Source organism: Coregonus lavaretus, assembly GCF_964263955.1.
Source record: "Coregonus lavaretus genome assembly, chromosome: 30".
In the NCBI taxonomy this organism is placed as follows: domain Eukaryota; kingdom Metazoa; phylum Chordata; class Actinopteri; order Salmoniformes; family Salmonidae; genus Coregonus; species Coregonus lavaretus.
The window spans coordinates 24,330,449-24,354,641 of NC_140017.1; the positions used below are offsets into that span (position 1 = coordinate 24,330,449).

General features: G+C 47.0%; 1 protein-coding gene across 1 annotated transcript in view; it reads right to left on the reverse strand.

Annotated features, from left to right (window-relative positions):
• Window positions 1-24,193, reverse strand: part of LOC311105588 (nucleoredoxin) — a 79,305-nt gene that overhangs the window by 11,241 nt on the left and 43,871 nt on the right. Inside the window, exons 2-3 of the mRNA XM_084147779.1 lie at window positions 3,175-3,292; window positions 1,501-1,634 (exon numbers count right to left, since the gene is read on the reverse strand). Of these exons, the coding sequence (XP_084003905.1) occupies window positions 1,501-1,634; window positions 3,175-3,292 (252 nt within the window). The remainder of the gene's footprint in view (window positions 1-1,500; window positions 1,635-3,174; window positions 3,293-24,193) is intronic.

Sequence of the window (24,193 nt, forward strand, 5' to 3'; positions counted from 1 at the left end):
CTCAGCCTCAGTGACACAAACACGGCGCACACACAGCTAGTGACGAGAGTAAAGTCAGTGAGGAAATGTGTCACTCTATCCTGCCGAGGGTCATTTCAGGTCGTTCGTAAAAAGTAATCTCCATTTCACGCTTGTAACTGTCTCTTAATGGTGGGGTGGATTTACCTGGTAAGACAGGGGAATGTAGCCTTAAAATAATACACAAACCTATACGATAGTTCTTCATGTACCTCAATGACCTCGTACCCCTGCACATGGACTCAGTACTGGTACTCCCTGTATATAGTCATGTTATTATTATTCACTGTGTTCCTCGTGTCACTATTTCTATTCTTTGTTGATTTTTTTATATTTAACTCTGCATCGTTGGAAAAGGACCAGTAACTAAGCATTTCACGGTTAGTCTACACCTGTTGTTGATGAAGAGGTGACAAATAAAATGTACCAATTTGTATTGGTTTGGAAAGTGGACTAGTCTGAGTGTGTCATGGCTTGGTGCTGGCTTGTCTCTGGAGCTGAAGGCAGCACTGGCAGCTGGAGGGGCGTCTGCGGCCTGCGTGTGTGTGTCTGTGTCATCAGCTGAGCTCATCAGTGACACAAGCCTTTCATGCATCACCAATTCACGACCATCACACGGATGGGCAAGCCCAGCACTGATAGAGACAATGGGTCTGACACCCACTGCCCACTTTAAAGGGCACTAGTAGGTGATGACAGCAAGGAGTGGAATAACTAGCTACTGTAGTCCCAGACAATGGAAGTCCCCTAACTACTCTGTCCATCCCCTGGCTACCGGCTGCTGTGTTTCCTCCCGCTGTGCCCTGCCGCCCTGCCCTGGCTTTCACCGATGCCTCTCTGTTTTAACAGGGCTAAAGCTCATATCAGAGGACAGCTGGGTGCCTGAAAAGGAAAATTAGGCTCCCCCTCCCTGCTCCGCTGCCTGTGTGTGTGTGCCCCTCCTGGCCCCCCACCACTCACCCAGTGTGCTGAGAAGTACACTCCCACATAGTGGCCCTCCTGGCCCCCCACCACTCACCCAGTGTGCTGAGAAGTACACTCCCACATAGTGGCCCTCCTGGCCCCCCACCACTCACCCAGTGTGCTGAGAAGTACACTCCCACATAGTGCCCCTCCTGGCCCCCCACCACTCACCCAGTGTGCTGAGAAGTACACTCCCACATAGTGCCCCTCCTGGCCCCCCACCACTCACCCAGTGTGCTGAGAAGTACACTCCCACATAGTGGCCCTCCTGGCCCCCCACCACTCACCCAATGTGCTGAGAAGTACACTCCCACATAGTGGCCCTCCTGGCCCCCCACCACTCACCCAGTGTGCTGAGAAGTACACTCCCACATAGTGGCCCTCCTGGCCCCCCACCACTCACCCAGTGTGCTGAGAAGTACACTCCCACATAGTGGCCCTCCTGGCCCCCCACCACTCACCCAGTGTGCTGAGAAGTACACTCCCACATAGTGCCCCTCCTGGCCCCCCACCACTCACCCAGTGTGCTGAGAAGTACACTCCCACATAGTGGCCCTCCAGGGAGCTGATGTCCGTCGTCTGCCTGTTATTCCTGAGCAGAGGGCCGGCCACCACCTCTGCAAAGGGCTTGGGCCCCCAGGGGAACTCCAGGCCTAGGAGGGGGGAGGACAGAAGGGGAAGAGGGGGTAAGGGAGGGGGTAAGGGTGGGGGGGGAGGGTTTGGTGTTAGGGAGAAAGGATATACAGAGCCAAGGGTCTGATTAGTGAACAGAGAAGAGAGCTTTCTGTGTGTGTGACAAACTCCCCATTCAAAACCAGAGCACTCTCCACCCCCCTGGAACAACTATTAGATATTAAATACATGCACGTGGCCAGATTTGTCATACATATATCTAAACCCAGCGTGTCTCCTACTCACAAGCTCTTTTGTACTCTGTGTCATCTGCGTTTGGAAATGGGACCTCACAACAGATGCAAAATGTTGTTTTAATGATGATTGAAAGCCATACTTTTCCATTTCCCATACAGGGACAGGGAGCGCTGCCAGCATTGCCCCCTCTCTTTCCCGCTCTCTTGTTTCCTTTTCAAGGTGTCTTCATTGTCAGTGTCAAGCACTAGAGATGCGTTTGGGATGACCAAATAAAAAGGTGTAATCATAAATAAAGCTCTGTATGCAGGGCTGTAAAGGTTCCTTTATGTGGGCCTTCCTCTGTAGGGCTTCATTAGGCAGGGCTGACACATCCCCACTGCCTCCGCCGCTGCAGCCTTTTATTGTTGTCCCCATTCACACTGTAAAAGTGCACTCCTTCCTCGCAACTTCTCCTCCTCTCCACCACTAAAGACAGCTAGGCCCTTTTATAACACTGAAAGAGAGAGAGTCCTGAATCCTCACCCACCCCCCCCACCGCCCACCTCAAACTCTTACTACCCCGCCTATAGCCACCCTGTTTCCCTTCCTCACCACAACACAAACACACACCCCTTTTCTGCTACCGCTACCACACTACACACCCCCTCTAACAACTCTGAAAGAGGAGGGATGGAGCAAGAAGATGAATCTCTTCTTTACCCACATCTACTGTAGTTGGTAGTTAATGAATCTCTTCTTTACCCACATCTACTGTAGTTGGTAGTTAATGAATCACGGAAATGATACAGTATGTACTCTACTGTGGCCTGGGAGGGAGACTGGGATTCATTAAGCAGACTCATGGGAAAGTCTGCTCAGCTCATGTGAAAGTCCATTCCCCTGCACCACGGGTTCTACTGGCACGATGCTCGATACTCTCTCCACTCCCTTTCTCCACTCCCTTACTCCCTCTCTTTCTCATGTTGTGCAATAAGGGCTCTGAAGACCAGGATGTCAGGATTGGCCATGAGATGACATCCTCATCTCTCTACCAGAAAGGAATGCAAGTCTGCTCTCGCTAACAGGCCATCTCCCACTTAAAAGTAGGGAAATTATAGGTCTGCAGATGTGGGAGTTAGAGGGGGCACTTTATAATATTCATGCAATACCAGAAGAGGACACAAATTGAGAAATAAGGCCAGCTCTCCAACTGGTGAAGGATGTAGCACAGAAACTTTGCAATATGAAATTCTGACGAGGCAATTTGCATGTAATATACTGCATGCTTGTGTGTACCGGTACCCGAGCAGTTTCTCAGTACTGAGGCTGACTGAAGAGACTTACCTTTGGGGTCATCTCTCACCACCAGTAGTCCGTTCCGACACACCACCTTCCCTGTGGCTGCATCCACAAACACCAGCGAGGGAATACTGGTCACCTTGTACTTGTTCCACAGCTTCATCTGGACAGACGGAGGACAGAGGAGAGATATGGGATGTACCGTTAGCAACAAAAATAGAAAATCAAACAAAGAAAGAGAAAAGTAATTGAACGTTGTACATCTTAGTTATTTTCCATCTAGTTTATAACATCTGTTGATAAATAATTATTTGTCAGACATCCATTGATTTCCAAATGTTGATAGGCCTACAGCCATTTTCACTATCACTACACCAAAAGTGCGGAAGTACCAGTATCTATTTATAAGGCAAGCTGAAGTATGAAGTATGAAGGGACTAGAAAATGTGCCAGGTTGAATAAAACGGCAGCAGAGAGTCAGCCTGCAGTGAATTAGCTGAAGGACATTAAAGGAACATTAAAGGAACTGGCAAAGGAGGAAATTCACAAGGAGCGTTTTGCCCTGCTGTGTCATGAATAAGAGCAACACGGGGTAAGAGGAGCAGAACCATCCACACTTAATAAAACCTTTCGCCACCGACTCTGCCACTGTACCCCATACAAATAGAATTACTAGATCGTAGTAATTTTATGCTCATATAGTACCATTCTATGTTGTACCCTCACACTGTGGGTGGCACTTGTTTTAGCCTATCCTTCTTCGAGTGAGGACAACACTGTAAATTATTCTGTCTGTTCAATATGTGAAGCAAGCATACCTCCACAGGCATTAATGGCTGAAGAACACGCTCTACATCTAATTATACTGAACAAAAATATAAACGCAACATGCAACAATTTCTAAGATTTTACTGAGATACAGTTCATATAAGGAAATCAGTCAATTGAAATAAATAAATTAGGCCATAATCAATGAATTTCACGACTGGGAATACAGATATGCATCTGTTGGTCACAGCTACCTTATAAAAAAGTAGGGGCGTGGATCAGAAAACCAGTCAGTATCTGGTGTGACCACCATTTGCCTCATGCAGCGTGACATCTCCTTCACTGTTGATTGTGGCCTGTGGAATGTTGTACCCACTCCTCTTCAATGGCTGTGCGAAGTTACTTGATATTGGCAGGAACTGGAACACAATGTCTTTCACGTCAATCCAGAGCATCCCAAACCTGCTCAATGGGTGACGTGTCTGGTGAGTATGCAGGCCATGGAAGAACTGGGACATTTTCAGCTTCCAGGAATTGTGTACAGATCCTTGTGACATGGAGCTGTGCATTATCATGCTGAAACATTAGGTGATTCTCGGCAGATGAATGGCACGACAATGGGCCTCAGGATCTCATCCCGGCATCTCTGTGCATTCAAATTGCTATCGATAAAATGCAAATTGTGTTCGTTGTCCATAGTTTATGCCTGCCCATATCATAACCCCACCGCCACCATGGAGCATCAGCAAACCAGTCGCCCACACGACGCCATACACATGGTCTGCGGTTGTAAGGCTGGTTGGGTGTACTGCCAAATTCTCTAAAACGACGTTGGAAGCAGCTTATGGTAGAGAAATTAACATTAAATTATCTGGCAACATCTCTGGTGGACATTCTTGCAGTCAGCATGCCAATTGCACGCTCCCTCAAAACTTGAGACATCTGTGGCATTGTGTTGTGTGACAAAACTGCACATTTTAGAGTGGCCTTTTATTGTCTCCAGCACAAGGTGCACCTGTGTAATGATCATGCTGTTTAATCAGCTTGTTGATATGCCACACCTGTCAGGTGGATGGATTATCTTGGCAAAGGAGAAGTGCTCAATAACAGGGATGTAAACAAATTTGTGCACAGAATTTGAGAGAAATAAGCTTTTTGTGCATATGGAAAATGTCTGGGATCTTTTATTTCAGCTCATGAAACATGGGACCAACACTTTACATGTTGCGTTTATATTTTTGTTCAGTGTATAATAACTGTATATTGTGACTTGATATTAATATAAAACATAACGCATAAAATCGGAAACAGACTCTTTACGAACGCAAATATTTATAGTGTATATGCTTGGTGTAGTCCTCGACACCACAGAGCACATCAATAATCTCACACAGTGGAAACTCACTTTCCATATCAAAGGGAAGAAGATGGGTTTCGCTTGAAATGACTAGCTCCTGAAGAGTAGCACAGAGTCAGAGAGGTCACTTTCCTGAGAGATGTCTGAGAACCATTGAACATTGATGTTTGAAAGTCTGATAGCAAGTCTGAGCCAGAATTATACCAGTGACCTTGAGATTGCCAAGCCAATACACCAAGGACCGCACCAGTCCAGACAATTTTGTGTAGGCACATAAATTCAGCAAAAAAAGAAACGTCCTCTCACTGTCAACTGTGTTTATTTTCAGCAAACTTAACATGTGTAAATATTTATATGAACATAACAAGATTCAACAACTGAGACATAAACAGAACAAGTTCCACAGACATGTGACTAACAGAAATTGAATAATGTGTCCCTGAACAAAGGGGGGGTCAAAATCAAAAGTAACAGTCAGTATCTGGTGTGGCCACCAGCTGCATTAAGTACTGCAGTGCATCTCCTCCTCATGGACTTCACCAGATTTGCCAGTTCTTGCTGTGAGATGTTACCCCACTCTTCCACCAAAGCACCTGCAAGTTCCCAGACATTTCTGGGGGGGAATGGCCCAAGCCCTCACCCTCCGATCCAACAGGTCCCAGACATGCTCAATGGGATTGAGATCCGGGCTCTTCGCTGGCCATGGCAGAACACTGACATTCCTGTCTTGCACGAAATCACGCACAGAACGAGCAGTATGGCTGGTGGCATTGTCATGCTGGAGGGTCATGTCAGGATGAGCCTGCATGAAGGGTACCACATGAGGGAGGAGGATGTCTTCCCTGTAACGCACAGCGTTGATATTGCCTGCAATGACAACAAGCTCGGTCCGATGATGCTGTGACATACCGCCCCAGACCATGACGGACCCTCCACCTCCAAATCGATCCTGCTCCAGAGTACAGGCCTCGATGTAACGCTCATTCCTTCGACGATAAACGCGAATCTGACCATAACCCCTGGTGAGACAAAACCGTGACTCGTCAGTGAAGAGCACTTTTTGCCAGTCCTGTCTGGTCCAGCGACGGTGGGTTTGTGCCCATAGGCGACGTTGTTGTCGGTGATGTCTGGTGAGGACCTGCCTTACAACAGGCCTACAAGCCCTCAGTCCAGCCTCTCTCTCTCTCTCTATTGCGGACAGTCTGAACACTGATGGAGGGATTGTGCGTTCCTGGTGTAACTTGGGCAGTTGTTGTTGCCATCCTGTACCTGTCCTGCAGGTGTGATGTTCGGATGTACCGATCCTGTGCAGGTGTTGTTACACGTGGTCTGCCACTGCGAGGACGATCAGCTGCCCGTCCTGTCTCCCTGTAACGCTGTCTTAGGCGTCTCACAGTACGGACATTACAATTTATTGCTGTGGCCACATCTGCAATCCTCATGCCTCCTTGCAGCATGCCTAAGGCACGTTCACGCAGATGGGCATCTTTCTTTTGGTGTTTTTCATGTCAGTAGAAAGGCCTCTTTAGTGTCCTAAGTTTTCATAACTGTGACCTTAATTGCCTACCCTCTGTAAGCTGTTAGTGTCTTAATGACCGTTCCACAGGTGCATGTTCATTAATTGTTTTTGGTTCATTGAACAAGCATGGGAAACAGCGTTTAAACCCTTTACAATGAAGATCTGTGAAGTTATTTGGATTTTTACGAATTATCTTTGAAAGACAGGGTCCTGAAAAAGGGACGTTTCTTTTTTTGCTGAGTTTAGTACAATATAATGATTTCAGCACTGTGGTCTCTAGTAATTTCAGTGAAAGTGAGAGCCAAATGTAGGAGTGAGGCCTGTCTGCAGTCTGTCTATGAGGCTCAGTGGGGTAAGCCTCCAGTTGGGTTCAGTTACAGTTCTGCTCCAGTCCAGGCCTGGCTGATGAAAACCTTTTGTTTCTCTTCTAATGAAAACAATGACTTCACTTAGGGAGCCAAGTTAGCGTTCTGACGTGCAGATGGAAGGGAGGCTCAGACTGCTCAGAGAGACTGCCGTTTTACAGGGTATGGGTTCCCTCTGCAGGGACTGTACAGGGGGGGGGGACCTCCACTCTACTGTGGGACTGGAAGAGGAGAGGTCAACCCCCACCAGGTCCTCTATGAGCAGGCATCTCTCTGGTCAGCCTGCCTGCCTGTCCTGGGGAGTGGAAGACCCAAGGCCTCTGGAGTGGAGTATGGCCGTCTGTCTGGAAGTCCCTCCATAGTACCACTCATATCAGGACCCACCACAGTCAACAGTTCCACCACAGGCTGCATGCTGCATACTCTCTCTCCCGGTCCTCTGGAAACTCCATCTGCCACATCGATGAGGTTATGGGCCAAGGCATTAACTGGGACTGTCTCGGGTAACCAACGTGTCCTGCGCCACATCTGTGAAACTCACACAGCGGACGGTGTATACACAAGCTGCCTGGACCGGACGGTGTCATTTAACACAGCGTGGTGATTAGGACCATGCTGGCTTTGGTGTGGGAGAGAAGGCATCTACATCCCAAATGGCATCCTATTCCCTACATCGTGCACTACTACTGACCAGAGCCCATAGACCCAAATTACAACCTATTCTCTATATAGTGAGCTACTTTTGACCAGAGGCCAGAAGTAGTGCACTATATAAGGAATAGGGTGCCATTTGGGATACAGATAAGGAGACTTGAGAAGGCAATGACAGGTAGAGAATAATAGGATCTGCACTAGCTGGGAAACGTCAGGGAACAGCTCCTATGTCAACTCCCTGAAGTGTCCTCACTGAGCTGAGATAGGACAGCTAATATGATAATGGTGAAAACAAACAGGTGTTTAAAGTATGGCCAGACTACAGTAACGCACATTGGAAAACTGAAATTGAAAACTAGCATCTGTTCTTTCAATTGTGTAAAATAAAAAAATTAAAAGGACATGCTTTGAATTGCTAAAAGCATTTCATAGCTTGACCAAAAAGCGCTGGCTGCAGCAATTCTACTGTCCAGGCAAGTCTGCTAATTTGGTCTTTTTGAGTGACATAACTTTGAAGTCACAACAAAATATATGCAAAATCCTATTTAGCTAAAAATGCTCTAGGGCCAATGGAATCATTAGGTCTATTTGCATGTTACAAATACTGTACTGTTATCAACTAAACAGACTAGGAGATGTTTGCCACAATATATCATAGTATGTCCCCTTTGGTCAGCGTGAGTTGACGTGTTAATATACCGTTTGTCTAAAATATACATAATACGTCTATGATATGTACAGTAAGTGTACAATGTCAGTGTGCATACATACATACATACATACATACATACATACATACATACATACATACATGTCTATCTATTAGTGTGCGTACCAATGCTGAACCTCTCTCAGCCCCACCCTGCTCTAGTCTGAGCCTGGTGCATAGAGAGCTCTGCTGAAAGAAAGATTGGTTCTGAGAGGCAGAGAGACCTCGGAGCCGATTCAACCTCGATCCTTTCACTACTGCTAATTTACTGCGTGATCCGGAATGATGTCTGCCTGGCGGTTTGGCTGCAGTTCAGAGCACCGCAGGACACTAAATCACGTCGGCTGTAGATCTGTAGATCCGCCTGGAGGCTAGGCTGTGTGTGACAGCCATCGGGACTGTTATCATGATTTCAGGGCAGATGATGGGCCTGGTTATGACGACAGTTACATCACCTACATTCATTAATTAATGGCAGCTACATACGTTTCACCACCTTGAGACACAATGATTCATACTGTAAGAGGTATGGAACAGTCATTCATTTATACTTATGTCACTCTGTTTAGAGGCAAAACAAGGTGTTCTCATGGTGATTCTTCCCCAGGCTGGCTAAATTCAACACCAAAAGGAGAACCTCAGTTCTACACAGTGGGAGGTTTTTGCAGTCTTGAACACAACAGCATGTTCCCAAGGGCATGCATGTTTTGGAGTGGTATGCTAGAAAATGTTGAAAACAATGTTGAAAACAAGAGCAACATTTGTTCAGAATCTCTAGAGGTTCTGCCTTGCACACAGTGACAGACTATACTTCTTTCTACTCCTTTTCTCCTCTGTTTGCTTTTAGAGACTAAAAACAGAGGAATGTGATGCCATAGTGGTCCCAATAATAGCTTCCCACATTTTTGCCACTCCCTCTAGTACCTTACTCCAGTCAGACAGTCAAAGTCTGAAGCCAACTGTTCAGAGTGGGGTGTATTATAAGCTGCAGAGACAATAAACAGAACTCGTGACACGGTGAGCCACAAACACTCACTGTGTCCAAACTAAACTTATCCCCCAGCCAGGGCTCATCTCTAACCTACTTCACATGGGTTATGTCCCAAATGACATCCTATTCCCTTTATAGTGCACTACTTTTGACCATTGCCCATAGGGCTCTGGTCAAAAGTAGTGCACTATATAGGGAATAGGGTGCCATTTGGGATGCATCCCACGGTCGTCTCCAAACCAGATCTCTGTGGTTTGTCTGGATTTCATTTGACTCGAGGAAATGATTTAATCAAAGTATTGAATATCCATTGTGCTGTTTTAATAATCTACTGTAGGAAAGTCTCTGTCTGTGCAAGACCCAAATAAATATAAGAACATGGAGGACAGATTTATAGCTGAGAATGAGAGGATGAGGAAGCATTCATAACTTCATCACAAACAATCATATAATCAGCATAAATCATCATAGCCAGTCTAGAGATCCTAGCATCAGTGTCTGCTACACATCTCCCTTTCCTCTTGCATGTTTCTAAGGGGGCAACCCTTTTCATTACCTAGACCAACACACTAGACTAGATCAAATGTGCCAATAACCCCCAGCGAGACCCAGCCAACTGCTTAGAGACCCGGGAGAGCTGGAAATCCATACTAAATATCAATTTACATCTAGTCTCTCTCTCCTCTCCCACACGCAGCCTGCATTAGCCCAGCGCTAGGCTGCATCCCAAATGGCACCATATTCCCTTTATAGTACACTATTTTTTACCAGTGCACTGTAAAGGGAATAGGGTGCCATTTGGGATGCATCCCAAAGCCCAGCGCTAGGCGCTAATAGGATCAAGCATGGCTGCGGTTCCACTTATGGAGGCTGAGGGAGAGGGGAGGAGGCCACTGAGGGAGCAGCACATCTGCCTGTGTGGACGTGTAGATGTACATAGCAGGGCCAGACCACCAGGCCTATAGATTAATGCAATGCTCTGTATGCAGCGCACATCGGAGATGTTCAGCATGAGGTGAAAAAATAGCATACTGATCAAGCTCCAACTGCCTGTCAAAAACTGATCTTGCTAAATCCACTGATGAGTCTTGTGATTGCACTAAGTAATGTCACACTGTCTGCAAGTCATTCTATGGTTTGAATTAGGAGAAAGAAGGGAATTCTCACAGTTGTCCAACTTGTCCACATACAGTAGTCCTGTATCTATGTTTGGTGTCATGGATGGTAATCATTGTCATGCTTCTTTGCACTGTTGCACTTTAGTAGCAACACTGTGGGGGTTTAAAGGGGTGGGGTAGTTACGAGAGTTCCTACTGGTGTTCCCAATGCGCTCACACAGACACATCTGCTTCACTTTTGACCCGCTCCCTCCCATCTGAACCCCTACCGTCATTTCTTCCCCCGACCCCACCTCCTCTTCCCCTGGGCTGACCCTGGAGAGGGAGAACCCCTGCTGAGAGAGCTGGACTGGAAGAAATTCCTCCAGTCATCGTCCCCATTCACCTCTCATTGTTCCTGCTCTGACTCCTCACAGACCTGCTTTCACGGGCCCAGGCGGCCAGACCTGAGGCGCTGGCCAAACGCTCACATTGCTGCCATATTTTAGCAAACACAGCAGTCACAAAGGGATTTCAAAAAGCATACAAAGGAGTGCATGTGCTCCACCCTGCTGAGTACTGGCAGGGATAAAGTTCTTTATCTCTCAATAGAATACTTAAGAATAACACGAATGGGCATTTTAAACAGACACTACAAAAGGATGAAGGGAGTCAGAGTAGCTATTTCTAGAATCAAAGCTTTGGCCTTTCACAGAGTACTGTAGGCTACACCTACAGAACAATTCACCATCTGATTGTGGCTAGCTAGTTTGCGTTTTAACTTATTTATCATGGTCTAGAGGGCATTCCTGTACTTTATCTAATCTTGCATTCGGACATTTATGGGGCCAAGCCTCATGTCTCTTCAACTAATGAATAAGCAGAATCCTAATTAGGCTGGATTCCCTTAATCAAATTAGCTATGTCTCAATGCTTTTTACTTTAGAGCAATGCGTTCCTGAATTAACTCACCTTCCCATTCTTGTCAAGAGGAATTTGTTTGCATGTGCATTCTGTTAGATTGGTACGTAGCTATGGGAGTTCTATAAAAACCAATAACGTGCTCCACATTTATCAGAGCATGGCGGGCCTGGCAGGCAGAGGAGACCAAAGTAATGTCTCTCATTTTGATTTGGTTTTATAGTTTAAATTGAGACATGTCTCCACAGGGGGCAAGAACAAGATTATGTTCGAACACTGCTGAGGAATCCGCAATGACCCGTTTAACACCCATGATGGCAAAGACACCAGTAGTCATATGATCATTCACTCAGTCGATTAAACCTTAGTTGGTGGTATTTGAAGTAAAGCTAGCCTGTTGGATGTCTCAGGGACATGAGAGATATAGTAGTCTCTCCTGTGGCCTTTCAACAGGCTGATAGAGGATGTCTGTCTGTCCGTCCAGCCCACTCCAGACCAAAGCGTCCATCTTTTATTGGGTATTTCTATAGAGCCTGCCTGCCGTCGGCCTGAGCCCTGGCCATGAAGGTTTACTGGGAAGGACCAGGAGAGGAGAAAGGAGAGCTGATTTACATCCCAAATGGCACCCTATTCCCTATATAGTGCACTATATAGGGAATAGGGTGTCATTTGGGGCACAGCCATGGGATGTTTTGTAAAGGACAATACTATAACTTACAGCTTTTCATGTTTCTCACAAAGCGACTGCATAAAAAGTTTGGTCCTCGACGCTGGGAAATTCATCCCATCCCACATTTGGATCCCAACTTGATCTCATTTACATTGATCTAGTGTTCAACCGTCTGCAGCTTATTCATTCTGCTTGGAGCTTTCAGCCTTTGGCTCTCGGGGAATAGAGGAGAACCGGGTAAAATATGACGCATATTGGATAGAAGCCCTGTGTTCCAGTGCTTAGATAGGCAGGGAGGGAAGAGGGAGCAGACAACGTGGAACAGAACAAATTAATCCTGTCTCCTCACACCCTCCCCAGCCATTCCCAGTCAGAACCACTGATTAACATTACAGGCCTCTGGTCTCTCTGCTCTCTCTCTCTGCTCCACTGAGCTCATTACAAAAAGCTGTCCACGAACCACAGTACAGTATAATATGACCTCTGTTATGATGGATAAACACTCTTGAAATGCATAAGAGTAATACACATCAGTCCCCTGCCTTTTCAAGGCAGCATGTTATTGCTATATCTTATTTAGCTCTTAAAATATTAATTGACCCGACCAACAGTTTTGCCATTGTGGACCCCACTGCACACGCGCTCGCGCACACAAACACACACACACAAAGCTGCTTTTCGATAGAGGCCCACATTGCCATGGCAACCCCCCCCCCCCCAGTCAGGACATGTCACGGAGTGCCAGACACATTGTGGGCTCTTAGTTAATAATTCAGTGATAAATTAACGGTTTTGTGAGGAAAACAGGTGCCAGAATGTCAGAGGGCTTAGGGGAAATAGCTGGGTGGAAAAAGAGAGAGAAAAAGAGAGAGAGAAAGGGAGGGGGGGAGACAGTAAGAGAGGGGTGTTTCTTCCGCTCCTCTTGTGTTTGAGGCACAAAAGCTGCTCTCTGAATGCAGGCTCTTAATCCAAACTCGGACTCTGTATGGCTGGGCTCCACTGTGCAAGTTTTTATTTAGGGAAGAATGCAGCGTAAAAGCAGGGGGATTGTAAAGGAGTAAAAAGCCAGTACTCAATAGGCATCTACAGCATCGTATCTTCCACAGGCGTGGGTCGCCCCTGAGGCCTACATACTGCAGGGTCAAAGATCACCACGGCAGGGGGCACAATCTTTACTCCCGCTGGTGTTCAGAACAATCCTCCTGCCTGCCTACATGTCTCTCTCTCTCACAGTGTGTGTGCAGGGCTGACTGGTTTACAGAATGGGCAGACCAGACACACACAGGGAGAATGTCTGTGTAAAAGCAAAAATATCTCTCACCCTAGACCTGCATACCCCATGAGTCAATTATTAAACGAGTGTAGCCCAGAACTGTAGAAAGTTCACCGCTTGCATTGCTTTGGAATAATAATAATAATACACAAGATACACTGTAAACTAGGGCCGGTACGATACCAGTATTGTGATACTCGTTAGTATCGTGGCACGAAGCGGATTTAACTTCTTTAGGAAAACAGCCTTCATGCTGGAAACAAACTATAGCACACAATATTTTACATACAACAGTTCTTAAAGGACCAAAGAATTTGGTCTGCTTCGTGTTTTCATTTTTGCCATGTAAAAAAATATTGAGATACTGGTATCATCAGAGCCCTACTTTAGTGTGGACCAGTATAAAAGCTCCAGTGGTGAATGTAAGCTCCTGTCATCCTTCCTCTCATCAAGTCAAGGCCTGCTGGGTCTCTCAGATAGAGATAAAGATAGCAGAGAGAGCGAGAGAGGTTCTGGCTCTGCACCAAATGGCCCTGCTCTGGTCTGGCCACTGGGCACGGCCGCCAGTCCGTTATAGATTGGCATCACCATGGCCCGCCTGCCTCACCCACTGGGAGAGAGAGAGAGAGAGAGAACTGCCCTCAGGGCACATTTTTCCTGGTTGTCCCAGGTGCCTGCCAGAGGCCAGGACCCACTCCAATACATTATGGAGTGGTTCCTGGCATGGGGCCGGCTAGACAGTGCAGCCTCAGCATCCTCCTCAACTCTAAACACACACAAACACCACATCCTGAAAACACATGCCCACACACACCTTGTTAAGACCACATTAAGCCTTTGCTGGTACCTGCTTAGCATCCATGATGATCCAAATAGAAAACATTACTGAGCATTACAATAGCATAGCCTACTATAACACACATGGAGAAACCACAAGAATAACCTGAAAATCCTCCTATGCTTTTATATGGTTTTAGTGAATAAACAAGAGGGATAAATTTAGCTGTGATTCATAGTACATAAATCAAGTGAAACAGGGTTCTGTTTAGGCTGGATTGGAGGCTTCGGTCGACTGGGTTCTTAGAGTACCACAGGGAGGGGGAGATGTGCATTTACACAGCTCCCTCTTTTGACCAATGCTTGACCCCACGTTTAACTCCCACTCCTCCTTCTATTCCCTGGAAGAGACTGAACTTGCATCCCAAATGGCACCCTATTCCCTTTTTAGTACACTACTTTTGATGAGGGCCCTGGTCAAAAGTAGTGCACTATAAAGGGAATAGGGTGCCATTAGGGATGTAACCAGAGAGACTGAGTGGTTGTGCTCTTCCAGCTTCAGGTCCCATCTCAACACAGGTGATTAATATTGATATCAACACTGCAGCAGCACAGCAGCTTTACATGGACAGACACATTATCACAGTAGATCTTTCAGAACACACCATCTCCTTCTGAGGATTTCTGCCTTCCTATACTTTGAGTTTACTGAAACACTAGGATTGTTAGATCCATTGGCATCATACATCATGTTAGGTGTTACATAAATGTTATTGTATGCATGTCTTATATAGGTCTATGTGTTGTTAGTGCTTAGTTGTTAGTTGTTAGTTGTTAGTGACTTCTAATGCAACACTAGTACTGCAATAAACCCAAACTACTCCTTACAAAAGACTAAAGCATTTTCTGATGTCCTTGAAACATTATTAGGCTCCTCAAAGAGCCTGAGCAATGTTATGAAATGATCCAATAAAACATTAGGCGATATACACACTGTAACCCCCCAGAGAGATAGATGGTGCATTTTAGTGAAGGTGTATGTTAGGTTTCATTATGCTCTCCAAGGCCAATGAGTAGGGTTGTAAATCACAGTGACACTGACCATGCGACTGTACTGCATCATAAACTATAGACCAGTGGCTGCTAGCACCCAGATACTTGGCTCCAACTCCGCAAGACCAGAGTCAATACAGACACTCTCTCACACCCTCCCCCCCACTGTTATCTGGGCCTGATAGATGCCTGCCTGTGATCCAAGGCTTTATATGAGACTGATTTCTCACCTCTACTTCAATACACCCACATCACATTCACAGTACAGAATGCATGTCATAAAGAGATAGGACGGTCTTGAGAAAGGCCACTAGGCAGAAAGGTCGACCGAAGTGCCCCTGTGAACATGGAGTAAAAAGATACGTATCACCAGCATTTCTGCCTCCCAGCCATTCATTTTCTACAGAAATGGAATGACATGTACAGTATACATCTATTCTGCTGTCCTCTGGGGAGAGGAGTTGTAGCTCATCCCGTTCCTCCATTACCTGGTACCAGATTAAATCTTACAGTGACATTGGGTTACATTGTGAAACTTGATCTCCATCCATTAACCCATTTCCTCCTCTCCTCTTACGCTCATTAAAAGGCACATCTGTTTTGTGTTGCTGCAGGCAGGGCTCTGGAGGTTAAGGCTGAGCTGTACATCTGGACACCCGCCTACACCCCCTCCCCGCAACCCGCACCAATAAACCCCCCTCCTGCCCCCTGACAGTTTACAACCCCATTCTCACAGCAGCACCAACATGTATAGAGAATCTCCCCCTAATCTCCTCTACCCTCCAACACCACCCCCCTCCTCAACACCCCCCTCAACACCCCCCTCATCTGCCCTCTCTCCCACTTCTCCCTGATCTGCTTTGCTCCAACAATATGTTCTCAAATCAGACGAGCATGGATTGGGCGGCTGGTCAGAGAGACTTATGGGTGCAGCTTTCATTGGTGCTCCGGCTTAAGACCTCCACAAACCACAACATGGACCAAAAATCCCCCAACTCCTTGACCTCATTTTTACCAAGTAATTTGAAATGGCAATGCATGGAATGAATGCATGTATGAAAACATATACTGATATCCAGGCTCTGTCGTAGCCGGCCTCGACCGGGAGACCCATGGGGCGGCGCACAATTGGCCCAGCGTCGTCCAGGGTAGGGGAGGGAATGGCCGGCAGGGATGTAGCTCAGTTGGTAGAGCATGGCGTTTGCAACACCAGGGTTGTGGGTTCGATTCCCATGGGGGGCCAGTATGAAAAATAAATAAAAAAATAATGTATGCACTCACTAACTGTAAGTCGCTCTGGATAAGAGCGTCTGCTAAATGACTAAAATGTAATATGGATCCCCCTGCAGCCCAGGAGATTTATGAGAGTTAGCTCTGAAGTATGGGTCTGACCAGGGTGTATGTGTACAGTACAAGAGTTAGTATGTCGTCTGGGTGTAAATGTCTGTACGCGTGTGTGTGTGTGTGTGTGTGTGTGTGTGCGCGCGCGTGCGTGCGTGCGTGCGTGCGTGTGTGAGTGAGAGAGACAAAGAGAGAACAAGCCTGAGAGACCGATTAGGAGAGATGGAGAGAGGGAGCCAGGCCGAGGGCAGCCTGCCCTACAGACAGCTGAGAAGCTGGTTCAGGGTCACATCCCCCAACTGGAGGGCTGACTAACTGACAGGGCAGCCGTGGCCCAGTCCTGCTAGGGGGAATAAAAGGTCAGGCTGTTAATACCTAAGCAGAAAGAACATGGCCTTAAAGAAGATCCCTGCCACTTGCCTCCCCTAATGTTCCCCTAGCCAACCCCACAAGCCTCATCCCCTCTGACCCGGCAGCCCAGCCATGTCACATGAAAACTAGAAGGACACTGAGCAATGTCCTTCTTCAAAGCCTTCCCATCCTGTACAGGCCTCATCCCGAACACACTTGCACACACACACGCGCACACACACACAGAAAGACAGTGAGTCAGAGGATAAAACACAGCTGGTAGAAGCAGCTAAATCGGCAGTCCTCAGCAGAGCGTTCCATGTCTAGAGGTAAAGTGAGCAGCCCTAGCCTCCTCTTCAAGCTTCCCATGCATCAAGTGAAAGGCACACAGTGAGTGGTGCTTTGCTCTCTGTTTGTAATTCAGCAACAGCATCCCAACAGCACAGATCTGAGGTCTCCCACAGACAGGGAGCGAGGTCACTAGCCCTTGGTAAGCCATAGTTTCTGTGATCTTATTTCAGCAGTTTAGGGGTTTGCTAGACAAGATGATGTAATCCACACAGTTTAAAATTATATTTCCACCATCCAGTCGGTCTATAATACCTCATGTAACTGCATTGTTATTGGAGCCAATAGCAGTCAAATCTCATTGATCTGTATCAATAGGTATGCATGATCCCTGTGGGAGAGGCTAGGCAGTGAAACCAAGGAGCGCCTCTGGTAACCCACTGACTGTGACTGCTTTGGGCTAGACTTTGCGTCTCTGCATAGGAGGGTGGGGTGTGAAATTTTACATAAAACCTCAGAACGATATTCTTTAATTTTGACCCAGTTTTTTTGTAAAATCCCCCCAGTACAATATTAACACTGGTGGAGTAGAGTGGTGAACTGTGGAGTAAAGTTCTAAGCTGCCTCATGAGTACTTAGTTGACTTACTGGCCTCATTCTCCTACAAATCACACTTTCGTCTCAATCCACACACAGCAGCAGATCATTACACAGTTAACCCACAGAGACACTGTGCTGCTCTACTGAAACACCACCAGACTGTAGGACTGTCAGGTAATAACTACTGTTAGAAAGAGTCTAAAACACATGATTGAATTGGCTGTGACGGGCAGATTTTCCCCCTGTTTTACCCTGGGTTCAGAGAGACAGTATGTCTCCTCCATCTCTGGCCTTTTTAAAAATGTCAAGCTGCACAGAGAAGGAAGGGTAAGGTTGGTCTAGGCTAGGGGAGTTTCACAGTGATTTGTAATCAGGCCTAGCATTTACAGGAAAGGGAAAACTCTTTCAAAGCCTGCCAATAATCGAGAAGGTAGAGAGAAAACCCCCCACTGACTCCATGTTCCTAAGAACTGCTCAGTCCTTTTTTCCCCTCAAAAAGAAGTGAGGAAGAGTGATATGAGAGTTGGAACAAGGACTGTTGGGAGGAGGGAGCTTATCTTTTCCAGTGCGTTTGCAGTCGTTAAGAAGTGGCCAAGAGTTGTTTGCTTCATAGCAGTTTCCCTTCCATTAAGTATGAACAGTGAAACACAAGCAAACAAACTCCTATATCCACACTCAAGGTCATTTTCACATAATATCCTGTAGTACCTTAGTAACCATTATCTCATGTGATCTGTGGCCTGCAGCGAGAGCGAGTGGTGGAGCTTGATGACATAGTTGGTGGGGACAGACCTATATGTGGCAGGGCTTGAAAACTATTACAGACTACAAAGGGAAGCACAGCCGCGAGCTGCCCAGTGACACAAGCCTACCAGACGAGCTAAACCACTTCTATGCTCGCTTCGAGGCAAGCAACACTGAAGCATGCATGAGAGCACCAGCTGTTCCGGACGACTATGTGATCACGCTCTCCGTAACATTCACAAGGCCGCAGGGCCAGACGGATTACCAGGACGTGTACTCCGAGCATGTGCTGACCAACTGGCAAGTGTCTTCACTGACATTTTCAACATGTCCCTGACTGAGTCTGTAATACCAACATGTTTCAAGCAGACCACCATAGTCCCCGTCCCAAGAACTCTAAGATAACCTGCCTAAATGACTACCGACCCGTAGCACTGACGTCTGTAGCCATGAATTACTTTGAAAGACTGGTCATGGCTCACATCAACAGCATAATCCCAGAAACCTAGACCCACTCCAATTTGCATACCGCCCCAACAGATCCACAGATGATGCAATCTCTATCGCACTCCACACTGCCCTTTCCCACCTGGACAAGAGGAACACCTACGTGAGAATGCTATTCATTGACTACAGCTCAGCATTCAACACCATAGTGCCCCTCTAAGCTCATCACTAAGCTAAGGATCCTGGACTAAACACCTCCCTCTGCAACTGGATCCTGGACTTCCTGACGGGCCGCCCCCAGGTGGTAAGGGTAGGTAACAACACATCTGCCACACTGATCCTCAACACGGGGGCCCTCGGGTGCATGCTCAGTCCCCTCCTGTACTCTCTGTTCACCCATGACTGCATGGCCAGGCACGACTCCAACACCATCATTAAGTTTGCCGACGACACAACCGTGGTAGGCCTGATCACCGACAACGATGAGACAGCCTATAGGAAGGAGGTCAGAGATCTGGCCGTGGTGCCAGGACAACAACCTCTCCCTCAACGTGACCAAGACAAAGGAGATGATTGTGGACTACAGGAAAAAAAAGAGGACTGAGCACGCCCCCATTCTCATCGACGGGCTGTAGTGGAACAGGTTGAGAGCTTCAAGTTCTTGGTGTCCACATCACCAACGAACTATCATGGTCCAAACACACCAAGACAGTCGTGAAGAGGGCACGACAAAGCCTATTCCCCCTCAGGAGACTAAAAAGATTTGGCATGGGTCCTCAGATCCTCAAAAAATTCTACAGCTGCACCATCGAGAGCATCCTGACTGGTTGCATCACCGCCTGGTATGGCAACTGCTTGGCCTCTGACCGCAAGGCACTACAGAGGGTAGTGCGTACGGCCCAGTACATCACTGGGGCAAAGCTCCCTGCCATCCAGGACCTCTATACCAGGCGGTGTCAGAGGAAGGCCCTCAAAATTGTCAAAGACTCCAGTCACCCTAGTCATAGACTGTTCTCTCTGCTACCGCACGGCAAGCGGTACCGGAGTGCCAAGTCTAGGTCCAAAAGACTTCTCAACAGCTTCTACCCCCAAGCCATAAGACTCCTGAACAGCTAATCATGGCTACCCGGACTATTTGCACTGCCCCCCCACCCCATCCTTTTTACGCTGCTGCTACTCTGTTAAGTATTTATGCATAGTCACTTTAACTCTACCCACATGTACATATTACCTCAACTACCTCACTAGCCGGTGCCCCCGCCATTGACTATGCAACGGTACCCCCCTGTATATATAGCCTCCCTACTGTCACTTTATTTTATTGTATATATAGCCTCCCTACTGTCACTTTATTTTACTTCTGCTCTTTTTTTCTCAACACTTTTTTGTTGTTGTTTTATTCTTACTTTTTTGTTTAAAATAAATGCACTGTTGGTTAAGGGCTGTAAGTAAGCATTTCACTGTAATGTCTGCACCTGTTGTATTCGGCGCATGTGACCAATAAAATTTGATTTGATTTGATTTGATTTGATAGGTTGGTTTATTATTGATATTTACATTAAGGTTGTCTGTGGAGGAAAAGATGTGGAAAGTCTGTGTGTGAGGCTAACTGTTCTACCACTGGTCGAGCCCAAACACAAAGCACCAAACAATCACACCCTGATCTGAATCAATCACATTCTCCGTATCCACAAGACCTCTTGACCCTGGTGTAAATAACACAACTTTTAAAAAGCCACAAGCAAACCCACTGTTCTTCTAGCCCACTCTACTAACATCTCATGCTTGGTGGGTTCTGTTACGTAAGACAGGTTGTAGGGCCTGTGGTTGTAGAAGAAACCGGTGAACTATACCCCAGGCTAGATTACTTTGTGTGACATTAAAGGCCACTCTAAAAGTTATAACGGTGTGGTAAATAGCCGGCATAATGTAAAGTGTTTAACAGAATTGGCTCTCATTTTCACTTTCACGGCTGGTTTAAGGCACTCAGGCAGACGAGAGGAGCTCTTTCACGTGTTAATCATTGATGGGGACTGTTAAAGAACAAAACGTTGTGCAGGACAAGTGTAAAGGGCAGACAAAGCCACCACTGAACTATTCCCAACTGACACCATGATCATAATAATATTCTGAGCTTCATAAGGTTGGCTGTAGTGAATGTGGCTTTCGGGGAGAGTTTTACAAGGGCTGACTTGTTGTTATTTTTGTGTAGAAGCGCAGAACGATTATGTGGCGTGTTTATTTTGGTAACTAACATGGTTTGTATGGGCTGGGGCTGTAGAGGCTGTAAGGCACCACATCTGTTGCTTCCCATTTGCCTTATGCGACAGGATTTGCAATCATCGCCCTCCTTAGGGTGTGTGTCGTGTGTTCGCCACCCTCTTTAATTCTCGTTTTTATATTTAAAAATATAAATACAATTTAAAAAGTTGCCCAGCCTGACCATTATGGAACATTTGCTGCCAACTATCCAGAAAATGTGTTTCTGGTCTTTTGCTCCTTTACGGTTCTCACCAGGAGGGAGGAGACAAGCTTGGCTGGGTCCCTGATAGAGATTTATACAGGTTTCATGGGTGTATATGTGCAAGTGTGTCAGGTTTATTTCCTATTCTACTGAGAGAAAGTGGGGGGAAAGTACGGAATCAGGCCTTTTTTTGTCCCCATGTCCCCATAAGGTTGGGTTATCGTTTCAGTGCCTAATGCTAATTACGATTCATTCTCCCCACTAACCGTCAACGATGGGTGGAAGTTTGAGGTAAATGTGGGGGAGAGGAGGTATTTGTGGCCTGCTGGATTGAAACGGAGACAGATTGCAGCAGCAAGGTGTTGATAATGCTGTAAGATTAATGCCTCAGCCACGCATAATCGCCCTTATCCCCAGTTCTCCCCTTAGCAGATAGAATTGTTCAACTTCCCTGACTACTGCCCACAGCAAGATGGATGGCACACGTGGTGCTGCTGTCAGAGTGGATACACACACACACACACACACATACACGCATGAATGTTCACTCACATGAGCAAGCACATGTACACACACACACACACTCATACACACACACACAATCATGACTATAATGTGTGTGTGACAGACAGAGGGCCCACTAGGCTTTGGAGAGACTAGAATCATGGGAGTCAAGGTTGGCATCTGGACAGCGAGTCACACACACACACACACCACACACACACACACACACACACACACACACACACACAGTGAAAACAACTTTCATTCAAAGTGCACTTAATCCCGCCATCTCTCCTCCAGTCATTTCCATTCTCCTTTTCTGTTGTGGATCTCTCTGCCCCCCCCCCCCCCCTGTGTTTCTCTAATTCACTATGGTCTGGCTTTCTGACATGCGTGCAAATTGGCAAATTACAGGATGGCGGGCTGTCACTAGGCAGATTCATGTGGTCACAAGAGGGCTGAGGGAGGTGTGGAGACTGGGAGGTACTGGCGTGGGGGGGTTGACACTATGGGGAGGACGTTAGCCCTAGTTGCCCTGTCTTAACATTGTTAACATTGGCTGGTCTGATTGACACACTGCTGGTTTGAAAGGGCCGGGCCCCTGTCTCTCTTCTCTGTGTGCTATAGGGATCTAGGAGGGCCTTCCTCCCATTCCTCCCCCATCCTCCCCCCATCCTCCCCATCTCCTCCTTTGTGCCTCCCTCCTTCATGTTGTTCTTCCCCTCCACTTCATTTGCCTCAGAGGCCCATGCAGAGTTGTCATGGTAGAGGGGAGAGAGGAGACCCCCTGGTTTTCTCCCCCTCTCTTTTCTCATTCTCTCAGGCAGAGTAGAGACAATAGATATACAAAAGTATGTGGACACCCCTTCAAATTAGCGGATTCAACCACAGCCGTTGCTTACAGGTGTATAAAATCCAGCACACAGCCATGCAATCTCCATAGACAAACATTGACAGTAGAATGGCCTTACTGAAGAGCTCAGTGACTTTCAAAGAGGCACCGTCATAGGATGCCACCTTTCCAACAAGTCAGTTCATTACATTTCTGCCCTGCTAGAGCTGCCCCGGTCAACTGTAAGTGCTGTTATTGTGAAGTGGAAACGTCTAGGAGCAACAACGGCTCAGTCACGAAGTGGGACGGCCGAGTGCTGAAGCGCGTAGCGTGTATAAATCGTCTGTACTCGGTTGCAACACTCACTACCGAGTTGCAAACTGCCTCTGGAAGCAAAGTTAGCACAATAACTGTTCGCTGGGAGCTTCATGAAATGGGTTTCCATGGCTGAGCAGCCGCACACCCCTAAGATCACCATGCACAATGCCAAGCGTCGGCTGGAGTGGTGTAAAGCTCGCCGCCATTGGACTCTGGAGCAGCGGAAACGCGTTCTCTGGAGTGATGAATCGCAGTCCGATGGACAAATCTGGGTTTGAACACCTGCCCGAATGCATGGTGCCAACTGTAAAGTTTGATGATGGACGAATAAAGGTCTGGGGCTTTTCTTCATGGTTCAGGCTCCTTAGTTCCAGTGAAGGGAAATCTTAACGCTACAGCATACAATTACATTCTAGACGATTCTGTGCTTCCAACTTTATGGCAACAGTTTGGGGAAGGTCCTTTCCTATTTCAACATGACAATGCCCCCGTGCACAAAGAGAGGTCCATACAGAAATGGTTTGTGGAGATCGGTGTGGAACAACATGACTGGCCTGCACAGAGCCCTGACCTCAACCCCAACGAACACCTTTGGGATAAATTGGAATGCCGACTGCGAGCCAGGCCTAATCGCCCAACATCAGTCCCCGACTTCACTAATGCTCTTGTGGCTGAATGGAAGCAAGTCCCCGCAGCAATGTTTCAACATCTGGTGGAAAGCCTTCCCAGAAGAGTGGATGCTGTTATAGCAGCAAAGTGGGGACCAACTCCATATTAATGCCATGATTTTGGAATGAGATGTTCGACAAGCAGGTGTCCATATACTTTTGGTCATGTAGTGTAGCTCTCGTCACCAAATCCCAGCCCTCCCTAGCCACCTAGCCCAATTCCAGGCCTGAGCAGCAGGCAGGGGACTGGGTCAGAGCTAGGTGGAAACAGCATGGAGGTGTTATTCTAACAGTGGCCAGGCCAGGGAGCCTCCTCAGCCTCCTTTCTGTGTCAGGTCCCCTCCAGCTGATCC